Below are 27,741 nucleotides of genomic sequence, written 5' to 3' on the forward strand. Positions count from 1 at the left end.
CAAGTAAGTTATTTAGGTCCTGGAGGCGAAACAAAGCTGTGAAGCACAGCCACGTTATATGAGAGCATCTAGAAAGGCAAAGCGTTCTGTCTGCATCCACCTGAAGAATTTCTTGCCTGTTCTAATTAGTAGCATTCATTCAGGCACACATTCAAATATAAATATCATATTCACTCTACAATTTTCTTGCCTGCCTACACAGCTTGAACCACATTAACCAAAGTGAGATTTTAAATCAGTGCTGTACAAAAAGGGTATAAAAATCCCTATATGGAACTTAACACTGTTTTGTAACGTTGATACAGCGTTATTTGAAAATTTTCTGAACTGAACAAAATTCATTTACTGTGACAAGTTTTGCTTGCAGGCTGCTGCAAAATTTTAACAATTCCTTTCTGGGAAAGAAGTAATAACTTCAAAGTTAAATAAATTACAGACCAAAAATGTTAGCTGAATTGAAAGTTAAAGAAACCATCACTAATAACATCTCCCTTTCACATAGACAGAAACAAAACATCCATGCCTTTGGAAAAAAAAAAAAAAAAGTATTTTTCTTTTCTCTACAAATACTGCACAAAATAGGTTTCTATTTTGGGAGAGAAATGTAATGCCTCTCAAACTGTCAGAGCACAACAGGAGAACCAATACTGAAGTAAATCAGAACTTTGCTATTGATGATAATATCAGACTCAAGTTCAGGGCTCATAAAATATTGAACAGTGACATGGGAAAGAGAGGAGGCCAAAATCAGAAGGAACAACATATAAATGCTCAAGAGGAATTTTTAAATGGAGAATTATCATCCAGCATGTAGTAAGGGATCTGTCTTCTATTGCTGAAGTACCCTGTGTTTTAGTAGGGTAGTAGGTGAAGAAAAGGAAAATAAGATTTCAAAGCGGCCTAAGAAGAAAGACCAAGAAAACTCCTGCACAGAAGTCTAGAAGAGACTTGGCGTGTTCTTGACTGAAAAACAGATCATGAAGTCTGCGTGGCCCCAAAAGTATACTCTTGGTGAAAGAAAGTCAAAGGATATTGTCTTATAAATATGTGTGAAGGAAGTTATGTGAAAAAGAAGGAAGTTACGGGGGAAATTATGTGCTTCTCTGCTTCCAATAAATTAGCTTTACTCATAGGAGGATGTTAAGCTGCAGAAAGTAAAGGTTTATTTCTCCTCATCCTTTTTATATCCCACTGAATATTTTTCTCAAAACTTGTATTTCCTCAAGGCATTTTCATTTCAGTAACTTCTTCACTTGAAAAACTGTTTAGCTCCAAATTTTACCATGACAACACAGCCACTTGTACAAAAACATGAGCCTAATACAATACAGCCAAACAATAACAATTTATTTCAACATCTGACGGTACCAGTGGCCAACAGCCAATGCTTTAGGGAAACACGGGAAAAGAAACCCCCTAGGCAAATGTGAACTTCTGTTCTTAATCAGGAGACCTTACGTTCCTTCCACCTATTTCTAAATATTTGAATATTCTTCTGAACAAATCATGTGTCATTTCTGAATGCAAAACTGTTCTCCTTTTTTTTTTTTTCAAGTGATGTATGTGCAAGACATTCTATTTGTTAGCTGTGCAATGTATAAGGAAGTGTTTATTTCTTTAAGCTTTCATTTTTTCACTTTTCAGTCTCATTTAAAATAAATTATCTTTCAACTTTTATTTTTTTCTCTATTCCTTCCTTGCTAGGGACTGTTTTTTAGACCCTATCAATGCTGACCTTATAAATATAAGTGCATTTTTCACTGCATTTCATCATATTTTCTGTGATATTGGCAATTTAGGGGTTTCAAAGTGTCATTCCTCTGAATGCAATTAGTTTCTTATTTAAGGATTTAATTATACCAGAACATTTATAAAATAGTAGAATTCTGATTCCTTAGTATCTGTGCCAAATCAGAGGACTTTCTTTTCTTTACTTTTGATGTATGGTTCTTTTTCAGTAACTTTCTTTTTTTCCTGTGTAATATCAGTGGGATTTATTATTTCTTCTCTAAGGAAGCCTAATTTCTTTCTTTGCATTTATTACTATAGGCTTCCATGAAAACATGTAAATATGAATCATGAATCCCAGTAAGTACTAAAAAATGCTTACAATAAAGCTGGTAATTTGGTCCTAATACCTAAAAACCTATTGGTTATTTCTCATTAGGTAAGGTCGAGTATGTTTGGAAGGGAATTTTCTATAGCAATATACATATTGCTGACATTAGTCATACAAAAACTTTTTTTGAAAACAAGATTTTTTTCTTCCAGTCAAGATCCACTCACATACCTAATAACAGTTCTCTTCTCCTGATGGCAAATCTTCTCATCGTCTGTAAAGAGAATGGTATGATAGGGGACCACTGGATCACAGGTTGGTAGGATGCCTGATACTACGTGGTTCACCATATCCAGAATCCCATTGTAGACCAGCAAGTCATCCACTAGCAGCTAAAGATATTTAAGAAACAAACAGACGAAACATCAAGAAATCAGGCACCACTTTCAGCAGTTGTCTCTATCAATTAACAAGAAATCATTTTGCTCTATTTGTTTCACAAGTCTGGTCATTAGTTTAGCTTTTGTTCCTTAAAACTTCCATTTCTCTCTATTCACTGCTGGGTTTTGATTTTTTTTGTTGTTGTTTTTTTTTTTTTTTTAAGTTTTTGTCTTCTCAATGATGTTTCTAATGCAGTTTTTAAGTAGGTAATTAAAAAACTATTTCATGTTTTACATAATTGCCATTCTGTTAACTGGAGTGATTCACTCTTAAATCTAGGAATTAATGAATCTCACCTCACTTCAGCTGTCTAAAACTTGGGTTTGTGGTTTAAACTAGAATTCCAGGCCTGCTCTATAGTCCGTGGGAAAATGAAAGCATTATCCTATCTTAAGATAATTATTTAAGATAAAAATCAAGATAAAGTGTTCTTTCCCTGGACAAGAAAGGGAGGACAGATGATTGGCATGGCTTAGTCATTTTATTACTAAATGCAGAGTTAAATGAGATGAATCCCATCCTTTGAGATTATATGGAATCACACTTCAGCAAACTGTGAAAATAAGTAAGAAATCAAGCAAGCTGACTCACCAGAACATACAAAATGCATACAAAAATTACTTACACCGAACTCTTTCACACCTCTCTGAGGTGTTTTGGCATAATTCCATAACTTGATCATTGACACTGTAGTAGGTACATCAAAAATGACATACACCCTGTTCACCTGTAAAAGAGAATTTATATTTAACAGCACAGATTTCCCAAAGAAATTAAATTCTCATGCACGCTGCATCAAAAGAGGTCCATATTTAAAGGCATATAGCTAAAGGACAGATAACTGATGCTAAGGATTTAAGTTCAGCTTATCATCGCCTCTGCTGATAATTCACAGATATTCTCTCTACCCCAGAGCTGCCCTCTCAAAGGACTGCTAGTCAACTGGAGGAGGGGTGGAGACACACTTTTAATGAGTATTTATTTCATCAACCAAATACACACACATGCTTCAGGATAAGACAAGCTGGTGTCCTATTCCATTCCATTCTAATTCTATTCTAATTCTATTCTATTCTCTACCAAATAAAAATGGAATTAAGCTTTCTATTGTCAAGACTAAAATTTCTCTTATATCCACTGACTCTGAAAGCTCTTGCAGAAATTTTGCAATTTTTGAGTGAGGTACAATAATAGGGATGTAGAGACAATTCTCCAGATGCTTGCTAAACAATTATTGCTTGAGGAATGGTTCATTTTACTTTCAATGACATGAATGTCAGGATGTTAAGACCAAAGATTAGGCTGTAGGAAACCAATCTTGCCTGTTACAGTTAATTCTATGTTATTCCTTTTACGAGCTACTATATCAACTTTGGGCAAACATATCTTAAACTTTATCCCCAGCATGCTCTGAAGTTTTAATCCTCTGATGCACAAGAGAAGATACTGTTTGTTGTATTAAATCATTATGCCTTTTTTTTTTTTTTTTAACTGAAGAAAGGTACGTGTGATCAATAGAAATATTTATATCTGTGATATTTCAGAAGACAATATGGGCATAGTCCCCAACAGCAAATGATAAATTTGACGGAAAACATATTCAAACAAATAAAATGACGGTAACAGGGGAACAAAGAATTCAAACTGTACTTACATTAGTAGTAAATTTGCAAAAGAGAAAAACACTTTTAGAATTAGAAAGGAAAATACATTTAGAAAGGAAAAGGAAGGCTATAAGATTTCCTTAAAGCTTTCAAACCTTCCAACATAGCAAAGAGTGAATTCAGCTTTCTAGGCAACTAGCATGGTTCAAAGCAGCCTCACAGTGAGGATGTAAGTGTACACAAGCTTTGCTTCGCATCCCAGCTACAGAGGATGATCACGAGTAGGCTGATTGCTTAAACCATTTGCACTCCCTGGCTGTACAACCACACCATGGAAGGTGGAGGAGAGAAAAGTACTATGTGGATCTCAAAAAGATGTAATTTGTTACAGTTTAAGGACGGAAAGCTCCATTAAATTGCTTATTCTTCCCTCCTGCATATCACACTTTATCAATTTACCCTTTTAATACTATTATCTTATGTTCTTCTGCAGTACTTTGGGGTCAGACGTAACACCAGAAACCAGTGTATGCATCTGTGCTAGAATTCCAGGTGTCATTATTTTCCTTTTTGCCAAAATGAAGTAGCCTCTGCAAGCATGTCTTTTATAAGGACATGAGCAAGTTCAGATGGTTGTCAAGTCAATCATTCGTGATGTTATAATGGATATCTGAGCATCCCATCAAATTAATTACCAGGATTCAAGATGAGGGTTCTACACAGTAGGAGCCTCAAGCATTACACAGACCTACCATTTTCCTAAGAAATGCAACTGGTCAGTATTCCCAAGTATATTTAAAAGCTTTATCTTAATTATACCCACTGCATTACAATATATAATGATATAGTAAGTATTTTCACAATTGACTTAATTATTTGCCTTTAATATTATAATTAATAACTCTAATATATGGAGTAAGGATTTTTCCAACACAGTAAGCTACAACATACCACACGTCAGGTTTACATTTTGTTACTTTTGAAATCCATCTTCTTCTAAGAAATAAATACATTTTAATCCTGTCCGTAATAGGCCCATGAAAAATGTCCCCTCTGAAAACAAAGTCAGAACTCATCTAAATTGATCTACTTTTCCTATTCGGATATTTGATACCCCATATTTTAAACATGGGGCTTCTAAAAGGGCTGAATCACTTGGGGCCTTAAGACATCAAGTACTAAGTCTGTCATCTCTAATTTATGAATTTCAATTCAACGCAGATAATGAGAAAAAAAAAAAATTCTCACTGCTAGAACATTCACTGCTTTTTGTAAAAATGAATTTAGAGATTCCAGTCTGCTCCCATTTAAAAGGTGTTTATTGTACAAAACACACATATTAAACTCCTTTGTCAGTATCTTTATCATAGTAACTGAAAGAACATCTGTGCTAGCCTTGGAAATTCTTCTGCTGTTGCACCATGGAGACAGAAGGAGATTACAAACCTGGGAAATCTATACTGCTGCTATCTGTACAGTGAAAAGAAACTGGAATAAAAAGAACTCCTTCTAAAAGGCAGTGATTTAGCACCATTTACCAATATCAGCTTTACCTAAAAATAATGTATGCTTCCTCTTTCCTGTATGTGTCTAGCTACATCTATGCACATCACTAAAATGGAATGAAAAGGGAAAAATGTACCAAACCAGGAAGAACTGGTGCAAGCCACATATGTCTGCCATCAGTTGTGTCATTTACTCTGTCAATTAGTTTGTCTGGAGTTCGGATGTCTCCAGATACATCTTCCAAAACGTTGACACTATCTGGAAAAGCAGCAATATCTGAAAAAAAAACTTTAAGTGTAAATAACCAAAAAGGACATTTCAGAAACACCGTATTTTAAAGTTCATGCTTGTTCTTTGAGATACCATGGGTGAGTATTTGCCACTACAACTGTAAAACTTTAAAATACTCCGAGTACTTCACGTAAGTAGCTGAGGAAGTTGGGGACACATTTTTAAAAGCAGGACAACCCTTACAGATTCTGGCATTTGAAATTATTTTTAAAATAGGAATACATTAACTAGCTGCATTTATTTTCAAATATGTATTTATCACTTCATAATAAAGTTCCCTTATCAGGAATAGGCAACTCCTAGCTTTTTTGGTGACAAAGCCCCATTTTTTAAGCATGAACTTGTGAAAAGCTCCTCATATGAAACATATCTCCAGAAAAGTATCCTTGCAGGAGGTAGTCATCACTCAGACTAAGTTTTGCTTGAGTTCCTCAAGGTTTGTGATAAAAATCACTGTCTAATAAGGCCTTCTTTCAGTTCTTTGAGAGGGAAGGATTAAACCAGACTTTCTGGGTAACCAGATTTTCTCTGTAGGAGAACATGTACGCTAAAAACACATGTACTTTAAAGACATGCAAAGAAATGTGGATGGATGGCGCTGTCTTCAGAATTATAAATCCCTAGCCATCCAGTTTGAGGGACACTGATTCCCCCTTGTCCTGCTTTCTAAAAGGCCTGAGCCTGTGTTTATAAGAATTTATGGACAATATTTAAGGAAAAAATGAGAAAGAAACAGCAATGTCTCAACTGTTTAAGAAAAGCTTGCTCCAGACTCAGTACTAAAGTATCACATTTAGTACTGCACTAAGACAAATATTCTCTTTTGGGGATCCTAATATATCCAAGCGACACTACTGTATGGGGAGAAGCAGGTATCATTCAAAACGAGCTGAGGTATCTTTACCTGGCATGGTATTGTCCTGTAAAGATGCACAGTAAAAGCTAAGTTAAAGATCCCTTCTTCTTAAAAGTAATTTGTTACCACTTTTGAATTTCAAAATGCTGCTTCTCCATTACAGATGTTTCAAGTTCATCATGTTATCATACAAAATATAAATAAAAGTCGCATTCAGGAAAAAGCCTTTATTAGCTTTTTCGTTGTATCCCCTACTTAGTAGGCAATAAGAATCCTTAGAGACATGCAATTCATGCCGTATCCATTCTAGTCGGCTAAGAAACTCTTTCTTCCATGTCACTGAACCTCATGAATTCCACTGTGGGGTATGAAGCTTTCAGCACTTAAGAGACTTTAGCTGATACAGAGCACTGAAGTATAACCTGGATGACTATGAACCTTTCAAACACGTCCTTCGCTCAGTCTCTTGTTACCCAGGGAACATTGACTCAAATTCAAAGTTTCAGCCCTTATCTTCATGACTGGATTGGGTGTCTAGAATAGCCTAAAGCTCCAAAACAAGAGTTATGAAAAATTTCTTTCCTGTGGCACAATGAAAGATTCCATAACAAAGAACTGAGCTCAACCTATTATGAGTTTATAGCTCATCAAACTTTCTGGTCCTTCCATACTATGGAAGAAATAAACGTTGACAGCAAAAAAATACCACATCCTTCTTAAGCCTTCCCTTCTCTAACCTTGTCCTGCTTTGTTGGTGCATCCCACTAAGAGAAGAAATGTTCTGAAAGTATATAGAGTACATTAAAACATATGGATACAAGTATCATCACGCAAATATAGAGAAATACAGGCAGAGTAGTAACATGGGATACCCTGGCAATTTGGAAGAAGTAGCAAGTGGTGGCATATGCTAATTTGTGAGGGAGCAAGCTGCGTATCTGAAAGGGATAGAGGTGCCTGGTCTGTAAAAGGATACTGTTTTCAGTTAGTAAGATTTGGTCTCCATGTTCATTGAACAACTCGAGTCCATTCAAACCGATATAGTACGGATCACCCCAACTCGTCAGAAGCTGAAATTGGAAAACAACTAAAAAAGAAGATGCTATTAAGGAAAATTTTGATATTAATACTTTGTCCTAACAGTGTATTTAATTTGAAGCTTCAAAAATTATTGTGCAGCCCACACCCTGATGCCAGATACTCTTTAACTGCAGTTTAAGTGAGTGCAAAAAAAAAAAATAAAAAAAAAATCTGTTTTTCACTTCTGACTTCACTATGTCTCAAACCTCTCTGAATAAGCGATTTTCTTTCAAGACAAGAAGTCTGTCTTTTCTATGGCTGATAATACACACGCAAATGTGCCACCTGCAAGTGGCACAGCTAGGCAAAAATCTACCTATACATGTTTATATATATAAATGTTCACATATATATATTCATGTATGTTCTTCCATCAGGTGAAGAACTACTGAATTTTTTTAGTGTGTGCCTTACCTTCTTGCAACTTATTTTTGCCACAGCTCCTATCTGGAGCCTTTACTGCCTTCCTATGTTTGCCTGGTTCTGAATTTTATGCGTGGTAATTGGCCAGCAAATATACCCCTAAAGTGAACAGCAGAAAATGTAATGATGGAGTCTGTGCTGTCCATTTCTCTAATGGAGCACTCGTTTGTGTCTCTTTGCTCTATTCAGACACTGTTTTTCATGAAACTGGCAGGAACTTCGTATTGCCGAGACCTCATTGTCTCCAAACTTGGTTAGAATAGCCTAATGGATTTAAAAGGCCCATCGAGTAGATGGATGGCATGACAGTAAGTATTATCACAAAAGGCTGTGCTTATCTAGGAAAACTTAAAAAGCCATAAACATTAAGAAAAATGGCAAAGATATTACACAGTTCTGGTCGACCTTAATAAAGGTCCAAAACGAGACAAACATTCCAAGATATGCAGAAACACAAACACTACTTCTAGCTTTGATAGGCTGGCTGGATACTGTGCTAATGGACCTCGAGTTCCAGCTTGGATGGATTATAAAAGGCAGGAAAAAAAAGCTACCAGTGTATCTGAAAACAGGTCACATATTCATATAGTATGTTCCATTTATTTAGTCTTTATTCAAACTTAATGGAAGCCTTTCTCATATTTTTGGTATCTTGTTAATTTCTTAAAGCACCAGAAATTGTTGGATTCAAAAAGCTCATGACTCATAACCCTCGTCTATAACTCTAAAACATTCTATGTGACGAGAATATGACAGAGCAGGATACAACCACATGGCATTAACGGTGCTTCATAGTCCATACTAGCTTGTTCCATTCTCTTTGAACCAGCCCTGTCAAAAAAAAAAAAAAAAAAAAAAAAAAAAGACAAAGTATTTTCTTTATGTACCCTTGGCTCATTCAGAAAAGAACAAAATCAAAGAACAAAGCCTCCACAAACACCCCTGACCCCCCCCCACTTGTGATTATGGACTAGACTGTCCCCGATCTCAGTAAAATCTGGTTAATGGTATAAAGTTAAAACGCAAGGAAACTTTTTGCTCTAAATGCTTCATATTTTCATCCAGGTGCCTCATCCAACTGGCTTCAACAGAGAATATGAAAGACTACTAAACAGTTAGGAGAAATTGTACGGTTCAGATAGCAAAAACATCCTACTTTACCTCCTTTGTACTTTATTGATCAGTTGAGGCTGCAGATAGTCAGGAAAGAGAATTTCTTGGGCAAAATCAAAATGACAGTTGCCTGGTCCCTTGCGGATAAGGAAGCCTTCCGATGGGGAGATGCTGTGACCATCCAGCAACACGTGGACTACCTTGGCCTTGTTTAAAATAACATAACGTAAGATTACACGACATGATAGTACGCAAAATAAAATAGATCCAAAACAATTGCATTCACTTCAGAGGCTGAAATAATTTCAATAATTTTGTTATATTTATTTAATTCCATACTTTTGTTTCCATAATTTTGTGATATTTATTTCTATAATTCAGCAAAAGAAAGCCTAAACAGGCGGATACCAATTGCAACCCATAGTGTGCAATTCAGAGCATCATAGCTGATATCAATGGGGATGGGAGAGGTAAGAATTTGGGGGAAAAAAAGAAAAAAAAGTATTGAAGAGATCCTTCAATTACTTCATCTCACTAGATCTCAGCAAACTGAAGCTTCATTTCTTCACTGCAAGGGCTGTCAAGCACTGGAACAGGCTGCTCAGGGAAGAGGTTGTGTCATCATCCCCGGAGGTATTTAAAAGACCTGTAGATGTGGCGCTTAGGGACATGGTTTAGTGGTGGACTTGGCAGTCTTAGGTTTATGGTTGGACTTGATCTTAAAGGTCTTCTCCAACCTAAATGATTCTATGATTCCCGAGCCTGCGGCATACATACACACATCAACAGAACGGAGAGACTCGGCTTTCAAGTCAGTTTATGTCGCGGGGGTGATCGGAGGAGACAGTTAAGAGGCACCATGCACCTGAATGCACTGCGAGGCCAGGCCTGACTGCTCAGCACGGGCTGAAGCTAGCCTTTAAGAAAGCACATAACCTTGTGCTCTCTCTCTCGAGCAGGCTTTTGTGTCTCTGTTGCATTTATAGAGAACCTGTATTTCACCAGTTCGATTCATCTTTGTGACAGGTGGCACTTGAACTTTTCCAGGATCATGCAAACTTGTCTGCCAAGCAGTGCTATACGTAACCTAAGGGCATATGAATAAAGATGAGGTCCCTGTACCAGGCAGAAAGAATTGAGCCTTGTCCACATCACAGATGCATGAACGTCTTATACAATCTTTGAAGATTAAGCTAAATAATTCAGGCATACTTACTGAGATGATGCAGGAGTCCTGGGCTCTCCACCCTCCCCCATCAGCACCATCTGGTGTTGTGTGCCTGATCCCAGCCACAAAACAATCCAATCATGCAGCAACAATTATCACTGCATCTTGCTCCGAAATACGTTAAATATAACTTAGCGTTAAGCACAAGCAGCATTTATTGCCCTGAGTCTTTCACTAACTACTGGTTAAGGAAGGAATAATACCTGTAAAATATAACCAAATGGCCTTATAACTGGCACTATGGTTAAAGCTTGCTGATTAATGGATTGAACCAAAATAGATTCATTTAGTTAACAAAAGACTTAATTTAGTCTAAAGGCAATGTGAGTCAGTTTTCTAATATTTGGATTTTATACTGATTGATGTATATATGATAATTTGAGGTTAATTCAGTATTGTATGCAAATACTTAATTTTCATTATAGGCTTTCTATTAAAATATATATATATGCAATATTTATAGTTAAAATTCCCATTTCAGGTGTCTATCTGAGAAGAATTTACGAACATTCAGAGGTTTCTGTAAAGCCCGTATATTATCAGTGACCTGATATTCATAACAGTTTTCATATTTTTTCCATTTTAACTTATTTTTTAATTCAATTATAATTTCAGTAAGTTACACATGCAATATCCCCAAAAGATTTTTTTTTTTTTTTTTTTTTTTACACAAACATTTCTTGATTTGAAAACCTTGGGCATTGTACAGACTAGAGGAGATGCTCAGTTCCCTTCCAAACAGCATGAAGATTAATTAGGAGGGAATGTCTGTATGAGTACCAAGTATGGAGAAATAACTATTTCTGGTTTCATCTTTAATACACTTGGGAGCAAAGAAAGGAAATATCCTTTTCATATCAGAAACTGTTCTGCATGCTACTTTCCAGCTGAATCAGTCTGCCAGGCTAAGGAGAGGAAGTGAAAAATCCACTGAAATACACTTTAGTTTAGCAAACACGTACTGAATGGAAGTCTAGAGACTTAGAGATGAAATCTTACCTATTATACCACAGCTGCTTATATTTATGTGCCCTTTACAGCCCTCATTTCTAAGTAATTTTCATCATCTGAGAAGGCACTCAACCATCACACATAGCATTTTACAAATCGCATAACAAAGCTTTCACAAGGTAATTTTTCATAGAGCTGGAAATAGCACACAAGCCTTCATTTTGACAGTTCACTGCCATTACCCTCTCATACTAAAGCTGTGAATAGAATCCACCAGTCTACAGCTGCCTAGCAAATCATTATATCTCATACTAGGGGACTGTTTCTTAGAAGGAACAGCAATACTTCAAGAGACAGATGTCATGATGCCCTAGGTTTACAGCCTAAAGCCTCTTTACTTTGGCTCAGCAGATACCTTACATCTTTAGTTTTCCAAATAATTTATTTCATCTTTTTACAGGACTGTAGCTACAAACTCCTCATTTAAACTGTACCCACTGTTATGGGACCTACAGGTGTGCCACCTGCATGCACATTTTATCAGACTCACCTCTTTTTTCTACCTAGCAAAGTAAACTGTGAAAATACACCTCTCTTTCTTTCTTTCTTTTTTGATTGGGCCTCCAAAACCCAAATTCCATGTTAGATTTTAGGGATCTGGCTATTTCTCTTTCCCTCCTTTCTCCCCTGCTCTGCCTTGGAGAAGCTTGGGCTTACAACCATAGTGAAAAAAACATTCCATATCACCACTTAAAGACAGTTCTTCATATTGCACTTTGTACACAGAATCACAGAAAGATTTAGGCTGGAAGGGACTTCTGGCATGTGCTCAGCCACAGCTCCTGCTCAGAGCAGAGGAGCCTGCAAAGCTAAATCAGGTTGCTCTGGGACTTGTCAAATTTAGTTTTGAACTCACTGCACACTGTCCCACAGCTGTATCACTCTCAGAGGGAAGAGTCCCCCCTTTATGCTGAATCATATCAATTAAGGAACAGGTTTTACTAAAAAACCCTAGTTGTTATACAGGGGGTATGTTTAGTTAAGCTCAACGTGCTCCTGAACCCTCCCATGGGTCAAACATGTTGGGTTAATGCAGTGTATCACAAAACCAGGTGCCATATGTTAATATCCCTTTACCAGTTGTGGTTTAAATGAAAGATCTTATGCTCCAGCCCTCTGAGGGTCTTTGGCCAGTTTTTGGCACTCAACAACACCCCATGCCGATACTACAAGATGCCAGGGCTCTGTTGTGGAGAGGGAACACCTCTCCACACATCTATATAGTGTTCGTATTAAAGCAATTTCTGGAAGGTAAATTTACACAAAGAAGCAGTTCTGCAACTTTTGCCACTATCTTGACCAATCCTATCAAATATCCATGCCTCCAACTTCAGCTGCAGAATTTTTTCCAGAACTTTACTGATCCTTTTTGTCCTGTCTCTCTCTCTAGTTTAATATATACCAACATTTTTCTTCTTATCGATTGACTGAGTTTAGACATCAAGAATGAAAGAGTTATATGTGAAGGTGAAGATCTGGAAACAAATGGATTCATAAACTTTCTGTGCAGTGAACAGCAACTACTTCTTCATTTGCACTACAAGTGCATGTACAGCTTCTGAGAAAAGCCATGGAAATGAGGGACAGCCAAACTCAGAGTGCCAGCAAGATGGAACATGGTCTCCAACAGGTGTCCATCGCCAGTCAGTTCTAAGAATTCAATATGAAAAAACATATCAACCAAGAAATTTGGAAAAAAGAAGAGAGGAGGTACGTTATACAATTTCAGCTAAACTACTTTAGCCAAAACGTTTGAAGATGTCAAGTTTCCCTAATAAATGTTAGAGTTCAAGAGACTCTTCTTCCTTCTTGGAAAAGGTATTATTGACTGACTGGCCTGTAACTTACCTGAACCGAATTTCTGCTGCACAAGTGTCCCCGTTCTATTGTTCCCTGTGTTCCAGGAAATAAAGAATCACACGGCAGGCCTAGATACTAGATACTGAGAGGATACCACTTCAGAATCATATATCTTGAAAATACTACGTGCTATTGTATGTGTCTCTTGGAAAAATCAGCTGTGAAGATTTCTTTAAACTATCTCTGGCTTTTTTTCAATATTTGCTGTTTGTGGAGACAGAAATGCATTATACCTGCCACAAAATTCAGACTCAGACAATCTAGAAAGATTTATGGTGTTCCATTAAGGCTGCTATATTCATTCATCACAGTACCAATTTTCCAATGCACTGCTGTATATTTTTGCTGGCAATGCTCCTTTTCTTTTACTTACCCCTCTATAGGTATCCTCCGGAGATTTATTATAGTTCCAAAAGCGAAGCCCTGCAATACTTTCAATTTTATCAAAATGGATTGTGAGCAGATGATCTTCTCCAAAAGAGAAGGGAATGAGCCACATATGTTCGTCCTCTACTGTGATATTAGTTCCATCTATTAACCTACAAAGAGCAAAATCCATTAGCTGGAAAAAAAGGAAAAGCTTGCTTTTTCTCATGTAAATCAGGTACTTTACTAGGTGTTAATTTCTTTCTACATGCCACTTCTAGCTTTCAGGGCTTACTGTTCCCATGTGTATGCAATTAAAAAGCACAGTAAACATCAAAAATAACATGCAATTGTTGAATTAAAGACACTGGGGGGAGAAACACAGTATTTCCTTTAGTTGGGTCCGTTTGAAGAAAAACAGAAGAATCCTTAGAAAACTGGGTGAACAGGGGCTGGCAGAGAGCTCAACTGCCTTTGTACCAAAATGGGCCAAAGGCAAAACTCTAAGGCCCACACACAATATCATTTATTAACGCAGTTCTATGCCTAAACGAGTATATCTAGCACTCTGCAGTGTGTTACTATGCCAATGCAATCGCGCTGAATCCGGTAAGGAGTTGGATGGCAGCTGGATAACCCAGGGAAGAAGCAGCATTTGTTCACATCCTTCTTCATGCACACAGTTAGGCACATTTCTACTTTTTAAAAAAGCTTTGTACCAGCATGACAATGTCTTTTCATAAGAGCACAGACTTCGGGCTGACTCGATAAAGTAAATTCCATTATTTCCTCATTTTGGAATCCTGACTCTATATTCTTCTACCACAAACTACAGCATACAAAGATGGAGTAAAGGAGAATATGAACTAATTGTCCACTGTAATTACTTCAGTACACTGTCCTATGTACTTAAAATTTATTTAGAAGTTTAATGGAAGAATGACTGCCAGATTTGGCAGTTCCTTAAGGAAAAAGATTTGAATAATGACTCTTTCACAGAGGAACTGATTAGAGAGCCCATGAGAGAAGATATCATCTTTCATATTTTCATAACATCTAAAATCTTTCTTGGCAACATGGACAGTGGGATCAAGTGCACCCTCAGCAAGTTCACTGACAACACCGAGCTGCGTGGTGCAGCCGACAGGCTGGAGGGAGGGGATGTGCCATCCAGAGGGACCTGGACAGCCTGGAGAGGTGGGACCATGCGACAAGTTCAACAAGGCCAAGTGCAAGGTCCTGCCCATGGGTCGGGGCAATCCCCAGCACAAATCCAGGCTGGGCGAGGAGTGGATTGAGAGCAGCCCCAAGGAGGAGGACTTGGGCTGTTAGTGGATGGAAAACTGACTGTGAGCCAGCAATGTGTGCTCACAGCCCGGAAAGCCAACGGTGTGCTGGGCTGCACCCAGAGCAGGGTGGGCACAGGGCCAGGGGGGGATTCTCCCCCTCTGCTCCCCTCTGGGAGACCCCCCTGCAGGGCTGGGTCCAGCTCTGGGGCACCAACAGCAGAAGGACACGGACCTGCTCCAGCGGGGCCAGAGGAGGCCACGGAGATGCTGGGGGGGCTGGAGCCCCCCTGTGAGGACAGGCTGGGAGAGTTGGGGGGTTCAGCTGGAGGAGAGAAGGCTCCGGGGAGACCTTAGAGCGGCCCCCCAGGGCTGAAAGGGGCTGCAGGAACGGGGGGAGGGACTCTTGGTCAGGGGGTGTAGGGATAGAATGAGGGGTAAGGGTTTTAAACTGACAGAGGGGACATTTAGATTATACAAAAGGAAGAAATTCTCCCCTGTGAGGGGGGTGAGGCCCTGGCACAGGCTGCCCAGAGCAGCTGTGGCTGCCCCCTCCCTGGAAGGGTTCCAGGCCAGGTTGGACGGGGCTTTGGGCAACCTGGGCTGGTGGAAGGTGGCCCTGCCCATGGCAGGGGGGTTGGAACTGGATGATCTTTCACATCCCTTCCAACCCAAACCATTCTTTGAGTCTATGATTCCACACAATCCTTGAATTGGTCCTGAATAGCCCACAGTAGCTGTTGCAAATGCTACAGCTGAGGAGCACTGTAGTGTACTCAGATTCAACATGCTTGCAGAATTAAGAAAAGCCAAACCCACCCCTAGTTCTTGTGCCCCAAATGGTTCTTAAGCAAAATGAGGAGCTACATCAGAAAAAAAAAAAGGAGCAACAAAATCAAATAAAATCATTACACGCAGCAGAGAGAATATTAAGTGATATACTGGAAGCACAGAACAAATGTATCCCGCTTACTAAGAAAGATGTTAGAAAGAGGGAGAACTTGAAAAATCAAAGCCAGCCTGGCTCAGTGGCAGGATAAAGAAAGCTATTACAAGCCATCTTTCAACAAAATTCATGATCAAAAAACCCTAAATTGATAGGATCATAAACTCTGGAAGGCTAAATGCGTATGCACAGGCCAAAGAAGAATATGAAGGCTAGCACGCAAAAGGTATCATAAATAAAATTCCTCAAATACATCAAAAGCAGAAAGCCTGCCAGAAATTCTGTTGGATCAACCGATGACTAGTCTGTAAAAGGAGCATTCAGAGAAGGTAAGACACCAACAGAAAAGCTAAATTAATTCTTTGCCTCTGGGTTCATCATGGTGGAGTATGGAGAGAGTTCACCACCAGAATCTCTTCATCACAGGGGGCCTCATGGGAATATTTCTTTTATCTTGATGCCTATAGAAGAGATTTTCATACAAATAGGCAGAAGAACTGAGGAATTACATACAAGTAAGCTTGACATCTGTATTAGTCAGATTGGCAGAAATTACAACGAACAGTTAGGTGCATGTGGATAAACACAACATTCTAAGGAAGACTCGACAAAGATGTTGAAAAGAGAAGGCTTAATTCATAAACCTATTCACAGCCCATAAACATGCCAGAGAACAGGATTACTGCTGAAAATATCCTTTAAAATGGAGATATGACTCAGAAACAACAGGATGCAGCTTCAGTACCAAATCTGCTCCAGACCTATAGCCTGTGAGCACAAGTTAATTTGAGGAAGTATACCTGTCAATGAATAAAACTTAATTGGAATTACAAAAAAAAGCTGCAGAGTTGCCAAAAGAATGGCACCTATTTGTGCAATTCCCTCATACCTCCTCACCCTTTGCTAACTTGAAATTTTCCTTGAAATTATCCAGAAATCCTGCCTAAATATCACTGCATATGCACAGACAGATGCTCCAGAACACCCACATTTCTGCCTAGAAAGTCCGCAGCAGAGATACCAACCAGGCACATTACCATCTCCTACCTCCAACACCATCTTTGGAAACATCTCATTCATATTTCTACAACAAGCTGTTCCTGGGTAGCTTGTGAAATCCAAGAATGAGCTGTGATGGTATGAAAGCCATGTTTGCATTAATATGTGTTAACACCATAAAAGTTTATATAATTATGTCACTTTGTAAAGTCTGATGTAAAATGCATCTAAAACTGATAAACTCCAAACCTGTTTGTGGAGACAACAGGCATAAATAATAAATAATTTAAAAAAAAAAAAAAAAAAAAAAAGCCCTGCACAAAATGCTTTTTTTGCTCTTTTGCTACTTACTTTTCTAATGTTCTGGAATCTCCAGTATACTCTGGAAGATCATTTAGGTCTCGAGGTGAAGCAGAAATTTGTTCTGTACTTATTTTTAATGTGTGACCATTCTTTCCTATCACTTCAAGTCCCGTCAGTCCAAGGTAATGAGAATCTCCCCAGGTCATGGTAAAATTCAGTTGCAGGCCTATATAAAATAATATACATATAATAAATCTCTATATTATACATATAATAAATATATTATACATATAATAAATCTCTATATTATGCATATAATAAATATATATACTAGTAAGGAGCCGATATAAGCATGCATGCAAGCCCCAATGATTAGCAGTATGTGTATTTTGTTTAGATTCAATAACTCGATACGCTGTGTTTGGATGCATTCCTACCTCCACGTAACAGCATAGTATCTTCTGTAAATCTGTGCCAGACCCCTTTAGAGGGGTACCAACATCTTATTCACTTGTAACTATGCAACTCCTGATCAAACATGTTATCAAGTGCCTCATTACTTAGACTGCAGACTGACAGTAATTCAATGGTACATTTAAGCAGTTACATGACAGATTTTGTCATTATGCAGACACAGAGAAGACCTATTAGTCTGAAGTCTATCTATCATCTTTTGCCAGCTAAATGACTATATGGAGTCATATAAATCCAGTCTCTCATAAATCCATAAATTGTGAGAGAACATGAACTCATAGTTAAACCAAAAAACAAATTTGGTTTACTAATGTCTTTAAGTTACTACATTCACAACAGAACTGGACATCTGGAAGTATTTTAATGGGACAGCATTAGTGAAAAGCCGCAATGTTGATTACCCTGCATCTCCAGAAAATAAATAGGAAAGAAAAATTGGGCAGACAAAAGATTGTACGTGTATCTTCAGATCCACCTGTTTCATGCCTTAATGAAAAAATATAAATTCCATATACAGATAAAACAAGTAATATTCCAATCTGATCATGTTCCATAAAAATCCATCACTATAAATTAAAAATGTATTTCGTTTCACACATTACAGAAGCCCAGAATAATCAAGTTGGATAATGTCTAAAGAAGCACCAGTAGTCATGATGCCCTGTAAAACAAACAAGCATTAAACCTATTAAGCCATCCAGACCAATTACTTCTAAATAGCCGTAGCAATTTACACAAGACTGTCTTGATACATACATAAATTCACTTGGGTGTAAGATCTCATTAGCATTTGCAAGGACACTAAGAAATAAATAGTTCTATTAGCTGACAAGTTTGGAGCTACGGCTACACTGATATTAGATGCTATTCCCAAGGCCATTGTTAAGACTGAACTTGCTTAGTGTACAAACATGCAAGAGTTCTCAGGAAAAACCAGAGTATATTCTCAAACAAAAGGGAAAAGACAGGGTGAAGCAGCTGTCCACACAAGGTTTGGTATTCACATCACCATGCCAACGCCTTCATAGAATCTCAGAACGACGCAGGGTGGAGGGGACCTCTCAGGGTCTCTAGTCCGGCTCCAAGCTGAGAGCATGTCCATCAGATCAGGTCTCTCAGGAGTTTATCTAGTGGAAGTCTGAATGACTCCAAGGCTGACAGATTTCAAACCCTCTCTCTCAACCCCTGTTCCAGTGTTTGATTGTCCTCAGGATGAAAAAGATTTCCTAATACCCAGTTGGAAATTCCTTACTTCTACCCTGTAGTTTCTGCTGCCTCTCAACCCAGCCCTATGTCCATGCCTGGGAACGGCCTGGATCTGTCCTTCTATGCCCTCTCAATAGCTATAGACACCAGGACCTGCTCTTCACCTTCTCGGGGATGAACAAACCAACCCAGCTCTCCCGTGTCAGGTACTCCAGCTGCCTGACCCTCTCGGTCACCCTCCTCACTGGACTCGCACCAGTACGTCAGTTTTCTTCTTGTTCTAGGGAGCTCCATTCTTAACAAACTACTCCAAATATTGTTCCACAAGTGTCAAATACAGCATCAAATACAGCAAAAAAAATGCCTTTCTCTTTCCCTGCCCTGCTGGCTGCACTCTTTTATTTTTACATCCCAGGAGGCAGCTGGCCACCTTTACTGCTGACTCTTGTTCAAGACTTCAGGCCCTTCAGTGCAAAGCCACTTTCTGTGCTAGTTTCCCCTCCCACGCCTGTCGTGTAGCCTGGGTTGTTACATCCCACACGCAGGTCTTTGCATTTGCCCTGAACTTCACAACGTTACATTAGGTAACACCATGAGGTTGTAATTTCTTCAGCCTGCTGAGGTCCCTCTGAAGAACAGCCTTGTCCTCCCACTCCCCTCTGTTTGGTATCATCCACAACCTTGCTGAGATTGTACTTTATCCCATCATCCAAGTTCTTTAAAAAAACCACATCAATCAGTGTAGACTATAGTAATATTGATCCCTCTAGTAACTAGCCACTAGCTGGACTTTATACCAGTGATCATCACACTTCGAGGCACTATTTCTCCGTGACATCATGACAGGGAGCAGGATGAAAGAGATGCAAACTACCTACAACAGGTCAAGGACAGAAATCCTCAGGGACTCCGTGCACAATTTATTACCAGGGGTCCCAGATGAAGAAGGCAGTACTGATCCTAAGTTTTGCACAATTTTCTGTAATTTCCCAAAACAAGGAACAGCAAGAGGACTCTCACTCCAGGTCTGAGGGACCACCCCACAGAATAAGGAGGACAAGGAACAATATTCACAGGCAGGACAGGGTATGCAGAAATCATTGGCAAAAATGAGATTGTACCTTCTAGATGGTTTTTTGCTTTTGTGCAAGGTCATTTAAAGAGAGTCCTTTGTAGCAATTGATGGCAATTTTTCTCTGTGTAAGAGACTAAACTGGAGTTTCTCTGCATTTCATAAGACTCAGAAATCCTCTCTTAAATACAACTAGCTTTCTCCTGCTCTTTCCTGCAAGAACCCATGGAAATTAAGACCTCTTTGTCTGGTAGAGACAAGCTAGTCCAATCAGCTGATTAACAATATCTCGTCAGTGTGAGAGATTGCATCTGCTGAGCTCTGAACCACCCTCACTATCTTTCCCACCAGAAATCGGAGGAGGAAAAGGAATCTTAAATTCACAGATAGGAATTGATCACAGACAGGTTCATAGGTAAAGTTGAGAGCTGCAGATACAGTTCATAGGTCATAGATCACAGATATAGTTCACAGATACGTGGCTGACTAACCACAGCATTGTGCGTATTTTCAGAGAGCACATCACATGTTGTTAAAGGCTTTATGCCAGGCCCAACAACTCAATTTCTCTTGTGCTGGTCAAAGGACCAGGAACTCATACTAAAACTTCTGGGCCATCCAGAAGCTCTCTAGACACTAATTTAAAGGCCCACAGAGAGGTTTTTTTATACAGGATAAAGAAATCAGGTACTTTAAGTATGGCTATAACATTCTGGTCTAGCTTTACTGTAGGGTTTATATTGTCAATCTGATCTAAGAAATTCAATCAGTCTACATAAATACATAGGATTGGGAGAGAATTACTAGGTAAGGGACACAGCTATTACAAATCCCACTCAGGGACTAGGCAAATGGCTAGTGTTATTTTTCTGAGATTAAAAGCCAACTGTTACAATATAATGTTCTAAACGCCATAGAAAACAAAGCTTCAGCATTAAATATTCAATTAATTTTCTTTTTTCTAGACCTGACATCTGTCACAAAGTTCTGTACAGCTCTGACAAATTAGATCCTCCTTGGTAACACGTTAGGGGGGAGGGTGGTTAAGCAAGAAGTGAATACAAGAACTTACATTTTCCAGTAAATATTCCTGATTCCTTGGGTATACATTCAGAGACAGGGTCTGCCTCTTGAACCTAAAAAGTAAACCAACAGGTGCAATGAACATGCATATCATATATACATTACAGAAATATTGTTTATAAACTGGATTTTTTTTGGGGGGGGGTGGGGGTGTCTGTTTCTTTGGGTTTGGTTTTTTTTTTTACATCCACCCTTTTGTATATCAATCTCCCCTTTGCCTCACCACACAGGTCATCCTGCAAATAATTGCAAACACGACCCAAAATGTAGACAATCATCTGGATCCTTAGAAAGTCACAACTATTAGGGGTGTTTTTTCATGCATATACGAGTGTTAAATGGGAGACTCCCTATTCTCAAAGAGGTTGACATTTTTAAGTCACTCTTATTTACCTGCAGACTGCCACTAACAAATGATAATACACCTTATTTACAACATGGTGCAAATATGTTGCAGAGAGAAGAAGTCTGGAAGGAAGTTAAGACCTCAGAGAGTGCCACCACAATTTCTTCTCAAGAATCAAGGAGCAGAACAAACAAGCAAGCTGGTTCAAAAACTTGCATTTGTTCTCTGACAGCCCTAATTAATAACAGCCTATGCTATTCAGCACAGCAAACCAGAAAATGAATAAACAGATGAAAAAATTTTGCTGATCATACTGGGGCAATTAGGATAGTAAAGACAAAAGATAACTGCAAAGGGTTGCAGATAAGACTTCACTTCATTGAATGTGCATGATAAAATGGCTAATTATGTTCACTGTAGTTAAATGTAAAAATGCTACACATGAGGAAAAGAGTCCTAACTTTACATATACAGTATTGAGCTCCAAACAAAATAATAGCAGATTAAAATGAAATCTTGGCATTATTGTAAGTAGTTCTACAAAAATATCAGCACGATCTTCATTAGCATTCAAAAAGCCAAATAGAAGATTAGAAGTCCAGACTCCTTCTCTATACTTCCATTCATCATTAGAAGTAGCCTTCCTGTCATCCAGAATACATCAGATGGACCTACATTGTGCCTAGAAAAAATAGACTTGTCAACACTTTTCTCCTACTGTTATATTAGATCTCTGCAGTATAACCACTGACATCCTGGATCTTCTATGTTCCCAGACTGCAATATACTTCAGGTAGTAGCAAATGACCTTGTGGTAATTAAGTAGGTGAAACTGAAGATGAACTGTGCACTGAAATAAAGACACACGGGTAACCTACAGAAGCAGGAAATCGCCCTCGTATTGGGGGTACATTTCTCATGGAACAGTGTCTCTATCTTTGATGCCATGCTTTTTTCTCAGAACAGCTTTAAAAGACCAGCTGGAAATTAAATTTTACAGCTCTACTGAATATCTAAATCCACGGACACGATAAAAATATTGGTTTTATAAAATGCAGAATAATGCCCTCCCTTGCAGGCTGTAAACCATCTGTGCCAAACCACCTTATCACCTTTTTCTCCCTCTTCCTCACATCTTGGCTACTTAGATCCCTTCATTCCACTGGTGTCCATGATCTTTTCTTTTAGTTATGGTCTAATTTTCAACTATTTCAACTACTTATGCTTGTGAACATTGTCCTACCTGTGTTCTTAGATCCTTACGGCTTGACCAAAATACCACCATAATTATTGGAAAAGCAATAAAAAGTAGAAAGTATTACCATGCTCCTACAGCTGACCATACTGCATAGCACCTTTCATGGGAGGAATAACTAAAGTAGGACTAACCATTCTGGAAATGAGAGATTTAGAAGGGATTGTAACAGAGGGGATAAACATCGTGAGTGACTTGAAGAAGGGAATGGGGAATAATTGTTTAGTTTCTTCCAACACAAAAATTAGGGGACAATAAATGAACCTAGAGACAAATAGAAAGAGGTTCTCTCTGTGCTGTGCAAGTTAAGTGGGGAAACTCATCCCAGAGCACTATAAGTTGTAAAAGTGCACATGGGTTGAAAAAGCTAGGGGATGAATTAATGCAATAAAAATCCATGGCAGGATACTAAACACCAAGTCAAAAAGCCCTTCTGAGACAAATTTCTAAGGACTGGACAAATGTTTCAGAGAAATATCACTGCATGTTTGCTCTGTTCTTACATTCTCCCAAGGCATCTACTATTGGCCGCAGTCAGGGTTGGGTCAAGTGCACTTGTCACAGGACTGACCCGGTATAAAAGTTGATATATTACTGAATTCATGGGACACACAGATGACCATGGATAATATTGACAAGATAGTAAGGCACTTCTATAAAAGCTTTTGAAAAGTTCTGTAGTCAGTGCAGTAAAACACTGTTTCATCCCCTGAAGATGCTGAAGGCAAAAAGGGTGAATGATCAACAGGTACAGACTGTTCAAACCCATTATGAGTCTGAATGACAACGTTATGCTGGGAAGACAAATCATCCAGTAGATCTGTATCACTCTGATATGCATCCATCTACAAAATCTTGATGGTACCAGCAAATACAGAATGACAGGGAGATCAATGGCTCAGTCACAATAGCTTCTGTTATTCCCTTGCTGATACAGCATGTTTCAGAGTTAGAAAAGGAGTATAAAGAGCATCACAGCTGAACAGCAAAATAAAAGGCAGAGGCTATGAGTAAGGACCAGACAGTCCAGGTCCAGGCCTCTGCAATGGAGAGGTCCTGGTGAATGTTCACAAAAAACAAGTGATCAAGAGAAGAAAGGTGAACTTCCAGTTCTGTTCATGAAACCCTGCTCTGCATAAGGTGCCTGCGATATCACAAGCAAAGATGGGACCAGGATTACTGTTTCTAGCACTGGTGAAGTCAAAGGGTTTGAGTCACTGACTCACGATCTCAACCGTGAGATCAAATTCCAATGTCACGACGTTTCCCTTTGTCTTATAAGCCACCAGGAGAAGAGGACAAGACAGAACAGGAAAGCTTGACCAGCACATGAGAAACCATCACTGGGAGCAGTTTAGCTAAACCAGCTGGAATTTGGATTGATTCAGCTTTGGATGTCCTCACAGACTTACAAGAGTGTATCCCCTAGAAGAAGATAACCTCACTGAAGCAACAGTAGGTGCTCATGAAGAGTCTAAGGTAGAAGATTTGATGGAAATCAGGTCAAAGACTGCCCCACACCATCCTGAGCAAAAAATCTTGTGGGATCTTTGCCCAGACGCTGGACCATTGGGCTGGAATGGTATGAGGAAAGACTCCAAAAGACGGCCTTCCTCCAAGCAATAAAATACCTACTGCACAGAATAGTAAAGGGGTATTTTTATGCTGCAAAATGCACACAGACCTGTGAAGATGCTTCTCAAGGGAGGTAAGAGGAAAAAATAACGGGAAGGTTGAAAGGGGGAGATCCTTCTCACATAAGATAATTTGTGAAGGAAGAAACTAGCAAGAGTATACTCTGTGTGGAAAATACGGAAAAATCTTTGGTTTGGAATGACAGGGAGCACAGCTACTCATTACATGAATAACCATATGGTTAAAATCACTGAGAGTGGCACAAACCTTCAGAAGTACCTAAATCAAAAAGAATTCCCTCTAATCTCTGTCCAAGTAAGGAAAAAAAAATACATATGTACAATCCAGTATGGTCTTCCTTGTAGTCTTATTAATTAATCAGGGAAAACAAAATCTGCAGGACCTTTTGGACTTAAAACTATCATGTAAATTATTGAGCTGGTGAAAAAAAAAACCATCAAAATAGACAAATAGCTGTATTAGCTCTTCTGCAGAGCTTTACTCCATCATGTAAATCAGTGTCTATCACTTCCATGTCGTGTTTCAGAAAGACATTTATAGAGTTCTGAACACAGAGGCCCCTACCTGTTGATCCTCTGTTCTTAACCCCGCTTGTGTAAAAGGTCTCTCATCTCCCTCCCTATCAGCAGTTGTTGGCCTCTTTAGCTCTTCCTCGTATCTCAAGGAGCTGGCATTTTCCATTTCTCCATCATATGTCTCATCATAGCAGTATATAGCTTCAAGAATATCATCATCAGTAGTGAACAATATAGTATCCCCAAAGTGCTCTGGAGCTGAAGGCAACACACAGCATTAAATGTAGAAACCATACAAAAGAATATATAGAGTGATAAAAAAATATTTTCGGTCCTTCTTTACATTTAATTTGCAGTAGTGTTTAAAGATAATATATGGTAAATACTGACATCTGATATAATTAGTATGTTCATTCTCAAACTTATACTGCACAGCAGAAAATCCTACAGAAAGCCGAATTTCAAATACATATAAAAGAAAATGGGGAAAAGCTCCTCCATCACCTTTTCCAAAAGACTCTATCTGTGAAGACAAGTAAGAATCTGCAACTGTTAAATGTTTAGTGGCTATCTGATGTTACTGAAATATGGCCTTGTTGCTAAGACATCATTAAGAATAGGAATTAGCTCTATATGCTGCAAAAATTCACAGTATCATTAAAGAATGCATTAGTGGGTTCTGCATTACATTTTGAAATTAAAAGGACTAAATACTATACAAAGTGCCAACTTGCTTTGAAGTGGAAAGTGATAACAAACAAGCTAAATGTATTTTTTTTGTATTGTACTGCTGTTTCCACAAAGAAAATAAGAAATGATCGCATACCTCCAGACAACGTTCCTGAAGCTTTCGCAATTTCTCCCTTAAAGATGCACTGTTCATCTAACACCATTATAATGTCTTTCACACCTCTGAAAGAGTGTATGCGAGATTTATTATAATTCCAAATCCTAATCATAGCTACCTGACAGGAATTTGCAAAGTCAATAAAGATAAAGTGAGGTTTTCCAGGGGTAAATGGTGCTAGCCAGAGATGCATATCATCCTGTGTCCGATTTACCCCATCAATTAGGTTGGTTATTATTCTGGGATCATTGCCATAAGCTGGTAAAATATTTATATCAGGTGGTTCAGCTGTTATTTTTGAGATCTGAACAGGCTCTCCTTTAGAACTGAAAACTTCAATTCCGTTAAGACCAACATAATGTCTGTCTCCCCATGTTGTTTGAATGTCTATCACCAAGTGCTGTCCATAAGGTAAAACAGGAATTTTAAAATCATTTCCATCATGTGCCTCCACGGAGATTTCTTCTTCTGGCCTTTTTGGCAGTGTTTGTAGTCCCTCTTTTCTCATTTGCTGATATTCTCCAGGCCGGTTGATTTTCTGTTGATGGAGAAACTCATCAAAGATATCCCCTTGAAAATCCATGTTAGAGATTCGGCCACGATGGGAATAATTAAACTTTACCAGGGAGTTCCAGGACTCCTGCAGAGTATGTTCTTGTTCATTGTGCCACTTTGCTCTAGAGGCTGCTACGTCCTTGATAGAAAAGTCTTCATCTGAAAACAACATTACGTAGACATTTAATGTATGAACAGGACTAGAAGCAAACCACCACAACACGGACTTTCCAGAATTATGCTGGTCATATTTGTGTTCCCTCACTGTGAAATTCTGTTATAGTAGCACTATTATATTGCCTCCCTATTACGAAGGCTAATGTCCCAACTGCCCTTCTCCATTTAGACATAACGAAAATAATCACTTTTAACTATTGAAGAGCAGAGCACACGCCAAGATGCAAAATGCAGCTAAGTTTCAGACTACGAATTCTTCACATAACACTTAAAGAAATTGGGATTTTTTCCAGTGATACTTATTGTGTGGCTGTCACAATAGTTTAAATCATCTGTCTGCACTTCTGTAGAAGATCTTTCACACAGCTGGAAATGGCTGAATTGGTTAAGTTTCTAAAGAATTATAGAGAAGAGCTAGTGCTTTCTGTCAAAACCAGCCATGTGTATATAAAGAAAACTGGTGAGAAAAGAAGTAGGTTCAGCATACAAGGAGGATGAGGTGAGCATTGCATTCTATGCAGGTAACGTACAAACTATTTTTCCTCTCTTTTCAGCCAGTGTGAGATGTAGAAGGGGAATAATGACAACGGATCTAACAGGAACACAGTGGGAACAACCAGTTAGAGGGGCACAGTGGGATCAAAGCACGCTCTCCTTGTGACTGCACTGGGGAGCTGCTTCATTTCCATCTCAAAACAATTAAGAGCAGATAATAGCAAAGATTTTCAATAAAGCTGTCACTTATGTATTTTCTTCAAATAAATGAAGAAAGGCAAGTGGAGTTCTAAACAATTACAGGCCCATGGGCTAGATTTTACTTCTGTACAATATCCTTGAGTGGATACTAAAACAAATGGTTATCAAGAATAAATGCCAATTCCTGTAAAATGCAAAATAACATTTTCCCAAAAGACTGCTCAAGACTAACTTTTAACTTTGTTTTTTGGAAATGCTGGGAAAGAGGCAATGTTCCTAATCTACCTATGGACAATAACTATTTACACCGGGGACAAGGGAGAAAAAAATAAGAATTTTAAAGCAGATGGAAGACTACCTGAAAAAGAGTTGCCTTCCAGAATGAAAGGCTGGAGACCAACCTGGCCATTCCTCCCTACCCCACAAGGGAAACACTGATAGGAAGCAAAGGTATATATTTCAGAGAACATCAGACATTTATAAGTCA

The 27,741-nt window shown here is 38.6% G+C and overlaps 1 protein-coding gene across 2 annotated transcripts in view; it reads right to left on the reverse strand.

Moving 5' to 3' along the window:
- KATNIP (katanin interacting protein) overlaps nucleotides 1-27,741 on the reverse strand; it is a 62,481-nt gene that overhangs the window by 3,318 nt on the left and 31,422 nt on the right. The window contains exons 14-24 of one of the 2 annotated variants that reach the window (XM_074919107.1): nucleotides 25,806-26,540; nucleotides 25,029-25,237; nucleotides 21,197-21,260; nucleotides 17,421-17,598; nucleotides 13,846-14,011; nucleotides 9,422-9,579; nucleotides 9,027-9,091; nucleotides 7,734-7,844; nucleotides 5,747-5,886; nucleotides 3,126-3,227; nucleotides 2,291-2,451 (exon numbers count right to left, since the gene is read on the reverse strand). In XM_074919107.1, the coding sequence (XP_074775208.1) occupies nucleotides 2,291-2,451; nucleotides 3,126-3,227; nucleotides 5,747-5,886; nucleotides 7,734-7,844; nucleotides 9,027-9,091; nucleotides 9,422-9,579; nucleotides 13,846-14,011; nucleotides 17,421-17,598; nucleotides 21,197-21,260; nucleotides 25,029-25,237; nucleotides 25,806-26,540 (2,089 nt within the window). Of the gene's footprint in view, nucleotides 1-2,290; nucleotides 2,452-3,125; nucleotides 3,228-5,746; nucleotides 5,887-5,926; nucleotides 6,583-7,733; nucleotides 7,845-9,026; nucleotides 9,092-9,421; nucleotides 9,580-13,845; nucleotides 14,012-17,420; nucleotides 17,599-21,196; nucleotides 21,261-25,028; nucleotides 25,238-25,805; nucleotides 26,541-27,741 lie in introns of those variants that run through there. The other variant, XM_074919108.1, reaches the window with a different exon arrangement.

Source organism: Athene noctua, chromosome 15 (genome assembly GCF_965140245.1).
Source record: "Athene noctua chromosome 15, bAthNoc1.hap1.1, whole genome shotgun sequence".
Taxonomy (NCBI): domain Eukaryota; kingdom Metazoa; phylum Chordata; class Aves; order Strigiformes; family Strigidae; genus Athene; species Athene noctua.